Source organism: Arachis duranensis, chromosome 6 (assembly GCF_000817695.3).
Source record: "Arachis duranensis cultivar V14167 chromosome 6, aradu.V14167.gnm2.J7QH, whole genome shotgun sequence".
Lineage (NCBI taxonomy): Eukaryota > Viridiplantae > Streptophyta > Magnoliopsida > Fabales > Fabaceae > Arachis > Arachis duranensis.
Window position 1 is genome coordinate 8,648,917 of NC_029777.3, and position 11,145 is coordinate 8,660,061.

Here is an 11,145-nt window from a genome sequence, read left to right on the forward strand (position 1 = left end):
TAAGATTTTTTAGCATTAATAATTTTATTATGTACCTTAGAAGTACGTATTCGCTAAACTCTATTATTAATAAAGATCCCATTATATTTTTTTCCCGCCTAAGTCAAATTAAAGCCTTTAAAAAACATTTATTTGTTCTCTAAAACATGCGCATCTAGATCGGTCTCTAATGTGTTTTTTTTTACGGTAATAATAGAGAGAGAAAAAATAATTAATTTCAATAATTTAAAATTATTTTATTTAGTATTTATTTATTATATAAGGTTAAAAATAATAAAATCTGATAATTTTTAATTAATAATTTTTTAATTTAATTTTAATATACTTACAATTTAAAATCGTGTAATTACAACTATTTTTTTGAATAACTATTTGTTAATATAAAAAATAGTTATTTTTGCTAATGTGAAATTATGTAATTAGATGTACATATAAAACGATTTCACACTACAATGCATCAAAATTAAATTTATTTTTTTTATTATCAAATATTTTTATTTTTTTAAGGAATTTGTTATCCTTTGTCCTAAAATATTTTTATAATAAATAATATTAAAATATTTTCTTTTATGGTATGTTTAACTAAGGGCAATTTACTTAAATAAATAAAAAGGGGGATTTCTTTACGTAAATGTGCAAATCTGTTTCTTGTTACGTTTATGTGCAAAACGGATTTATATGTAGACCGTGGCAACCCACCACGGTTTCTAAACATGCGTAAACCGTGGGAAGTCACCACGGATTAGGAGCAAAAATTTGTAAGAGAAAACCGTGGTAGGTCACCACGGTTTATGAAGAAAATTTGGCAAGCATAAACCGTGATAAGTCACCACGGTTTACGAGGAAAGTGGCTTACACATAAAATCCGGTAACCCACCGCAGTTTATGTGTGTACCTATATAAGTAATCTTGTCTAAATTTTTGTTAACAAGGTAATTATTTAATATAGAAAATCCAAACATAACATTTATTTTTTTCCAAAGATAGTACTACTATATACATTTTTTCACAAAAATCCTGTAATTAAATATTTTGTTAGTACACTTTGTATCATGTTACATTAAAAATAATAAAAAAATTAACAATAAGGTATTAAACATATATATAGGATAGCATGTTACCAAAAATAGTATAAAGGATATAACAATATAATATACCCTTTTGGTGATCATGCTATAGCTTATATTATATTGTTATATCCTTTATACTATTTTTGGTAACATGCTATCCTATATATATGTTTAATACCTTATTGTTAATTTTTTTTATTATTTTTAATGTAACATGATACAAAGTGTACTAACAAAATATTTAATTACAGGATTTTTGTGAAAAAATGTATATAGTAGTACTATCTTTATATACGCGGTGGGTTACCGGGTTTTATGTGTAAGCCACTTTTCTCATAAACCGTGGTGACTTACCACGGTTTATGCTTGCCAAATTTCTTTCTCTTACAAATTTTTGCTCCTAATCCGTACCTCCCACGGTTTACGCATGTTTTGAAACCGTGGTGGGTTGCCACGGTTTACATATAAATTCGTTTTGCACATAAACGTAACAAGAAACAGATTTGTACGTAAAAAAATCCCCCTTTTTATTTATTTAAATAAATTGCCCTTTAACTAATGTTCTCTAAAACACACACAAAATAACAAAACCCTTTTTTTAATTCTCCTATATGCTAAGCTCTCTAATAAATTATAAAGAAAGGAATTACTGCAATAAATATGGAAATTAATAGTCAAAGATTTTACTTTAATTTAATTTATCTATGGTTTAAGTGAGTTGAACTATAGTTATATCATGTATTAAATGAATGAAAATTAAACTAATATAATTAACATGTATTGAATTAAAAAACCATCATTTTAGTCAAGACTCTTTATGCTGTTGTCTAAAAAATGTATGTGCTACAATTTGTAAAATGAATGTGTAGATATACAACAAAACTACAAAAGCCATAGAAAGTCTAAACAAATTCAACTCCATTATTGAATTTGCATTAATTGATTTCTTAGTTGGATTAAACGTAACAGAAGAAGGCAAACCAACCAATGTAACCAATTGAAGGAGAGAACTAATGAGTTGAAAATATAGCTCAACCATTTCATCACATCAAATGCAAAATTAAAATGGTTGCTTTTCCTTTCTGCTAGCGCCTTAATAACTGCATGTGTACTGAGTAGTAATATTTAGCAAAAACTTATTCGTTTTAGTTTGTATTCAAATTATGAATAGTACATTATTAACATAAGCCACATGATGGGTTTAGACGTTTAGTGTTATTATGGCACTATACCTACCCACTTACTATTAATTAGTGATGTTTGTTTTTAATAAATGGAAAATGATATTTTTTAGATGAAAATTTTGATAAAATAAAAGAAGAATAATTATCATTAATTTTTTAACTTGTATACTATAATTATGTGTGAGTTTCATTATATTCATTTAATGATAATTAAACTTTTATTTTTTTTTATTGACATCATCCTCACTTCAGATAATCTTTATCTTTAAGAGCAATGCTAGGGGCAGTAACATTTGTGATTTGTAGCTATCAACTAGCCATTAATAATGATTTAATGGTGTGAGATTGGTGTGAGATTTTATCTAATGACTAACTTTTCTCTGCTGGTTACATGCTGGATAAAATACAATAAAATTACTGGCCCCTAGACTTTTTCTATCTGTAATAAATAGTCCTGTAAGTGATGGTATACTGAAGTTTTTATTGGAGTATTATATCATGAGTTCATGACTATATATAGTCCACTAAAATCAGAACATACTTTCAATTTTCATGAGTAATGTTAAAAAAAGTTCTCAAAATAATAAGATGTTGAAAGATCTAAAATTTTGAATCTATATTTCTATTATAAACTATATTTATTAGAGATATAACTATTTATATTGTCTCTTTTTATTAGTTTAAGTTTTAGGATTGAGTAATTTTATGATATGATATTAAAATTCTATATTCGAAACGTTTAAAATTTAATCCTTGATAAATTCTAAAAGTAAAAAAAGAGTATAAGACAAATAAAAAAAGAAAAGAAGACTTATACAAAATAAAACAAATCTAAAAGAAACTCTTATTTTACGAAGAGTATTAGAGATATAATCATTCATTTTTTTCTATCAATTTAAATTTTTGAGTTTAGTGATTTCATGATAATATTTCAAAATTTTACTATCTGTTTTTATCTTTCAATTTTTTTTAACATTTGAGGAAATAAAGTGTAATCTTTTATTATTAATTTTATAAGTAGGACAAAAAATAAATATGAGAGAAAACAATAAAAATAAGATTAAACAATTAACACCATCCTATTTTTTCTCTGTTGAAAGGGATCCACTCCGATTATTATATACCATGAAATTCAAAACACCGATTATTAAATTAGAATATAGTTTTTTTTAACAGATTATTGAAGTGCTTAAAAAATGTATTGAAACCGAGGAAGAGGCTTTTTCAGTCGTCAGTGATGATGATTGATATTTATGAGAAGAGGAACAGCTTTGCAATGAATAAAAAGCTAAGGGCTTTGATGTTGTTGCATGCACCCGGGACAACAACTACTTCTAACATACATAGATCACAGAAAGAAATGCTTCACATGCAAGATTACAACTGTGCTTCAATTCACTTTTTTACTTAGATTATTATTACCTCAATGCCATAAAGGAGCTAGCCCGCAATATCACCTTCCCTTACATTATTGTTAGGAGACACACTACTATATATATACTTGCTTTCTTGCTATCTTTTCTAATTATTAAAAGGGTTTGAATTCATAAATCTACAGTGTGCAAACAAATTAAATATTAACTGTTGCTGTATGGCTACCAAATTGAAGATTCCTCAATTGGGTTCATATATATATGTTGAGTGGGTAAAGCTTCACCACGTCGTACTCACACAAATCTTTTTCCATTCTCTTCCAATTATTGATGGATGGAATGAAAATGAATGTGTAAAAGGAAAAAAAAAAGACCAATTATCAAATCAAAGCATCCAGTAATGACCGGTTTAATTTGTTTGTTTTTCTTAGATTGTTATATTTCGTGGTTTTGACAATTAAACTGAATCGGCCGATTGGATTCAATTAATTAATCAAAACCAACTACCAAATAGATTCAATTTAAAGTCAAAATTTATTTAGCAATGAATTAGATAAAAAAAATAAAAAAATCAGTCAAAAAATCGAAAATTAAATATATTTTTTGTAGTGTTATTATTGTTGTTGTTGACGAAGACAAAAAATAAGTTAGTAGGTAAGAAACCCAAAATCCGAACCTCCTCTTTTACTTGATTTATTTATTTCATTCTGCTATAGTTTTATATGTTCAGTCTATCTCCTTATTCATTCCATAGACTTATAATAAGACTATAAGAGTAGCGTTATAGATATGAGGAAATAAATTAAGAAAGACTAGCATTATATTAAATAATTATTAATTTACCTAGGATTTTGAAACCACAGGCGTTTTTTTTAATGGTATTTTTAGTTTGAATGGTTAAAAATTAAATTATTATAGGTCAAAATTTTATTTAAAAATTTATTATCGATTAATAAATTACTATATATATAATACAAGATTCAAACTCTAATACTAATTTAATTTAGTGAGTTAATTATTATTATTGACTAATTTAAATTAATTTAAATACAGATTTATTTAGATTAATTGTAGCTAGCTGTATCTATTATTGAACAGTGATAATAATTAATAAGAACTGCCAAGTTATTTATTCAAAGCTTAAAATGTAAGTCAACTCATTCTGATTGCAAATAAATGATTGTCTAACTTTATTTATAAAGTAAAATGACACTAAATTAAAGAAAAAAGTAAACCAAAATAAAATGTAAAGTTGCAATTGACTTTAATAATGTATTATGTATATGAGTATATCACAAACTTGTTATCAAATCTCACATTATTTAAAATTTTAATATTCTGATAATATTTATAAATACAAAATAACTCTCACCTTTAAAATTAGTTTTAAAATTAATTAGGTCCACTTAATTTTTAACCACACGTAAGCTAACAAATTGGTACGGTGTAGTTTACTGTGAAATTATTATGGTATAATATGCTGTTCATTTTTTTATTAATTAATTTTATATTAAAAAACGCAACATGTCCAAAAAAGCCCCAATTTATGAAGAAACGTAAAAGAGTGTAGTTTTTTTTTTTAAATAAAGAAATCGTAATAATCTAATTCTAGCCGCCGATATTATTTACTCCAAGCACGCATAACTTCTTTATCAACCTACTAATTATGTGCTAGCTCCCATGTACCCGTATCTCCATCGATAAGGAAATTCCAAGTATATTCGTAACTAAAGAAATCTTAATTAAGGCTATGTTTGAATTGATTTTTTAAAAAAATATTTATTTTTTACAAGATCTTTTTAATAGAAAAAATTATTTTATATGTAGATAAATTTTTAAAAAATATTAAAAACATTTTATATTTATACTTTTTAAAAAGTAAGATATTATTGATTTTTTAAAAAATAAATAATTTATTTTTTAATAAAAATATTTTTTCTAAAAAATATATCTAAATATATATAAAACTTAAATAATTATTATTAGTTTGTTATCTATATATTTATAATCAAATATTTATGTTAATTTTATTCTCAGAGCTCGTTAGGTCTATTTTTTAAATTTTATAATAGACGCTAATAGTTTTTGCTTATTCTCTTCAATTCATACATTAATATAAAATGTTGTTTTGTTTACTCTCTTCAATTCATACATTAATATTATCATTTGCATATCGCTACTAATAAAATATTCAATACATATGACTTATTTGTTTATACATTATAATGATAGATTAATTAATTCCATAAACTGGAATAATATATATGCTTTTTATAAATTTATATTTTATTCTTCATCGTTCCTATTTAAAATTATTATTTTTAAAATTTAAATTAATAAAAATAATATTAATGATTATATATCTTATGATTTTTTGTTTTTCCAGACGAAAGACAGCCACTACTATAGAGATGCTTAGCTGACCAAAATTCTTCAAATAATTTTAGAGTATATATTCATTTTAGTCCAGAATTTTAGATTGGACACTTTAAATTTCAACTAAAATTAATTATTCGATTGGTCTCTAATAATTAATTCCGTTAGTCACTTAGATCCTTTATTCCGTTAATTCTAACGGAGGACAAAATAGTCCCTGGCAACTCTAACAGGGGACAAAATGGTCTCTAATCGGAAACGATACTGTTCTCTCCCGATTTCCATCATATCTCGCATAACACTAACAGTTTAACACTATAACTTCAAACTACACAATGTACACTCTATAAATTTAATCTTCACAAGAAAAAAATTCTCAACTTGTTCTCAATCAATTTATATTCAGGAAACTAATGCGTATGTCTCTCAACTAGTTGTCGTCTTCGATGGATCCCATGAATCTAGACAGCAAGTCTGATTTGTTAAGACTCGTTATCGTCGTTGTCATCTCCCTCCTCCTCTGCCCTAACATCTCTATGCCACATTGTTCACCACTCCGATCGCTTCCTTCAACTTCTTCTCCGAACCAATGTTCAGTAATCGCTTCAGTTTCCATACGAGCGGCAATGGCGACATTGCTCGTTGTAATAGTTTGGATGCGAGGTCGAAATTGTCTGCCAACTTAGACTCCGAAAAAGAAGGAATGAAGCACTCGTTGTCTATTTCAAATGAGAATTTGTATATGATGTCGAAGGAGAATCTTCTCATAGTGTCCTAATGTCCAACAATCTATATTACTTGCGGGAGAGTGGAGAAACGCGTGCCCTTGGAGTAGTTGTGAAACTTGGTCTTGAGGATATCGTGGACGTTGTCGGGATTGAGGTGATGTTATCAAAGATGTGGAAGTAGATGATTTTTGTGGGTGAAGTGCAGAGGAGGTGGATGTATCAGTCACAAAGATTTAAGAAGTGTGTGGTTCATGGCATGTTGAGGTAGGTGCGACACGTATGACAATTACACTATGGCTTAATCTTGGAGCTAAAGAAGAGGAAGGAAAAGATGGAAAAGAAGACTATAAAGGTGAAGAAGGAGAGTATAAATGTTAGAGTTATGCGAAATATGATAAAAATTGGAGAATAACAGTGTCGTTTTCGAATAAAGGGGTCAAGAATCATTTTGTCTCTTGTTAGAGTTGTCAGGTATCATTTTGTCCCATGTTAGAGTTTTCAGGGACTATTTTATTTTCCGTTAGAGTTGACGAAATCAAGGACCTAAGTGACTGATAAAATTAAATGTTAGGGACCAATCAAGTAATTAATTTTAGTTAGAGACTAAAATGTCTAGTTTAAAATTTTTTGAAGTCCAAAATGGATATATATTCATAATTTTATGTTTTCACAAGCACTTGAATTCGCTTTCTCAATGTGAATGCATTAACCAATAAGAACGCGTAAATCGTAGTTCTCCTGATCATCGCTGAAAAACTCATCATCATCCGATAGAACACCATTAAATTAAAAAGGACATACATATATAGTATATGGATAGATGTATATTAACATTTTGATGTTATTATCATCATTATTTCGAAAAATTGTTAGTTTCCATTATATTCATTGCTACGTAAAAGGATATGGAGAAAAGAAATAGATATACCTTAATAATAAGTTAGGTATCAAATGGTCCCGTAGAGATATTTTATTTATTTAATACTGTAATGCTGAGTCACACCAACCAAATTATATACGAATCTTAATTAGTAGTTATACATAAATAAAAAGAGAAAAAAATACAAATACATAATCAAATAAAAAATATTATTTATATATTAAAATCAGTTACTAAAATTAGTATTAATATAAAATAACAGTTAATTTTAGTATATATTTAACAAAACTAAAATTAATTTTACCATTTAGATATCGATATAAAGAGAAGGGGTTTTGAAATAGAGTCCATCGAGCCCAGTCTGGCGACTCCCTTTTCTCTACCCAAATATAAAAATAATTTTTTAATTTTGGAGTAAATTCAATTCTCATTTTATCTTAAAAAAAAAAAACCTTAACGCTCCCTTTTTTCTTTTTTCATGTTAAGATATTTTACGTCCGTTTCCAATTATTGCTGTATGATTTAGATTTTGGTATATGAAAGCAACGTCAATACCGGTTACAATCGATAGTCTTATTCATGCATTCTTTGTTTTCACGGGTGATGTACAAAAAATAATAGCATGATAAGATAGATACAAAAGTATAACAAATATATTTCGAAGAAGATGTCAATCACTATCTTTTGGTGGTACATAACAGAGACAATTTTATTCTAAGAAATACATAAGGATTAGTTTATATTTTGGTCTTTAAAGGTTTAAGTTAATTAATAGATTAGACTCAAACTTAAAAAAACTTATAAAAAATAACAAATTTAAATTTAAACATCCATTTATAATATAAATCACACTCGTCAAAATCAAGGTTCAATTCGACTCGTTCTATTTTCATCCATACTAACGACTAGGCGAGGAAGCAATCCTCCTACTAGAAGATATATATGTACAAAAAATTACAAAATAATAGAGATTACGTCATAGCATCATTGGATTTAATACGGTACCAAACATGGCACATTAATTTAGTAAAGTATTCATATCTCTTGTCAGTTTTTTTATTAAATAAATATTATATATATAGTATTCACCGATATATATTCTTAATTAGAGAAATTATATTTGTATATCCGATAAGTATTTTATTTTCGTTAAATATTTCCTATATAGTTTTACTTTTTATATTTTTCTTTTTAATTAATACGTGTACAAATTTAAGACTTTAAATACCACAGCTTTTACATGCACAGGGAAGCGTCTATAGGAATCTGTATGTATATCCTGTCCCACCCTACAGGCCAGGATTTCAGCTCATCTTTTATTCATTTATTTATTGAGTATAATATAAGATTCCAACTCGTTTTCATTTATTAGAATATCAAATTAGGTGTGTAAAAAAATTAACTATCATATAAAAATATGTACTTACAATTTTTTATTATGTTATTGTAAAAAAATTATTTATTTAATTATCAATAATATTAGAAAACTACTAATTTAAATATGATAAAATATTTAATAACTAATATTTTAAATTATATATAAATAAAACTAATTACTATATTTATAATTAACTAAACTGTTCTATTCTTGGTTGATTTGGAGTTGGTTCATATACTTTTTTCTTTAATTATTTTAGCTAATATGTATATTTGATTAATTCTAACTATTATTATTTAATTATTAGTCGATTCGTTGTATTTTTTAAACAAAAGTAAAGTATCGTTTTTGTCCCCAATGTTTGGGGTAAGTTTTATTTGTGTCTCTAACGTTTAAATTGTTCTATTTGTATCTCTAACATTTATAAAAGTGATTCAATGTTATCCTACTATCAATTATACAAACAAATCAGATTATATTTTTCAATTATTCTCACTTGGATGTGTTCGATTTTAATATTATACCCACTATTTGTGTCTAGATTCAATTATGTCCCTAGAAAAATGAATTATATAAATATTGTAGGAATTAGTTTCAACTTTTGATAAGCTATTTTTTGGAGTGGATCATCGATTCTATTCCAAACATTTGCATTCTAACTTTAAGAAGAGATTTTTAAAACTCAAACTAAAGCATTCATGATGTGTAATTGACGACATGATAACATTGAATCAGTTTTACAAACGTTAAGGATACAAATAGAATTTATCCCAAACATTAGGGAAAAAAACAATACTCTACTCTTTAAACAAAATGAATAAGTTATGTTGTGATCCAAACCGCCGTATGTTAATGTAGCATATATTAATGAAAAAAGTTTGATAATTAATATTTTTATTTTATATTTAGATTAATACAAGTTAATTTTCTAAATTTTTTGAAAATATTATTATCCTAAGCATTTTCCCTTATTAATAGCTACTATACCTGTTAGCTACCTTTCTTCCATTGCCACAGTACACAAAGAAACACACATAAGAATGGAGGATGAGAGAAGAAGAGTGATAGTGGTTGGAGCAGGGCCTTCGGGTCTCTCCATGGCTGCATGCTTAACCAAGAAATCAATTCCGTACATACTCCTCGAGAGAGAAGACTGTTCAGCTTCTCTTTGGAAGAAACACACCTACGACCGTCTCCATCTCCATCTCAAGAAGCACCTCTGCCACCTCCCTCACATGCCATTCCCCCCTTCTTCGCCTTCCTACGTTCCCCGCAACCAGTTCTTGACTTACCTCGACCACTACGCTGCTCACTTCGCGATCTCTCCGTTGTACCGGAGGACCGTGGAGTTTGCGGCTTACGATCAGGAAGCCAAGAGCTGGAGGGTGAAGGCCAGGAACGAGGATTCCGGCGAGGTTGAGGAGTATCTAGGGGGGTTCATGGTGGTGGCTACGGGGGAGACAACTGACCCTTTTGTCCCTCAAATTGAAGGGTTGGGTAGTTTTCCTGGGAAGGTTATTCATTCCACTGAGTACAAATCTGGCAAGGGATTTGAGGCTCAGCATGTTCTTGTTGTGGGTTCTGGCAATTCCGGCATGGAGATCTCACTTGACCTTATCAACCACGGTGCCATAACTTCCATTGTTGTTCGAAGCCCGGTAATTTAAAAAAATATATATTAGAGAATTATCAAAATTTATTATTTTTAATTATTAATTAATTATTAATATTTAAAATAATAGATTAAAATATATTATTAAATTATTAAATTAAAAAAATAAAATTAATAGTTAATTATAATGACAAAAAATAATAAATTATAAGAATTTTTTAATATTTTTTAATTTAAAATTGTATGTTATTGTGAGCAGTCAAAATTTTCAGGTGTGTACTAAAATTCAGTCGTTGTCTTGTATAAAAATGTATAAAAATAATACATGAAATTTATGTACAAAGATATAATAATAGTTAATTTAGTAATTATTTTTTAGCGTATGAATAATATTTTAATTTATTAACTTAAATTTTTTTATATATATTTACTGCGTTGGGTGGCTAATAATAATAGTCATCTACCATTTTTGTTTTAGATCATTTAATGTTACACTGTACTAATTCATAATAATTGTGTTAAAAAATATTAAAGTAAAAATTGT

The 11,145-nt window shown here is 27.2% G+C and overlaps 1 protein-coding gene across 1 annotated transcript in view; it reads left to right on the top strand.

Moving 5' to 3' along the window:
• Positions 1–9,985: 9,985 nt before the first annotated feature.
• LOC107492528 (probable indole-3-pyruvate monooxygenase YUCCA10) overlaps positions 9,986–11,145 on the top strand; it is a 14,583-nt gene continuing 13,423 nt past the window's right edge. The window contains exon 1 of the mRNA XM_016113571.3: positions 9,986–10,647. Within this exon, the coding sequence (XP_015969057.1) occupies positions 10,030–10,647 (618 nt within the window). The 5' untranslated portion in view covers positions 9,986–10,029. The remainder of the gene's footprint in view (positions 10,648–11,145) is intronic.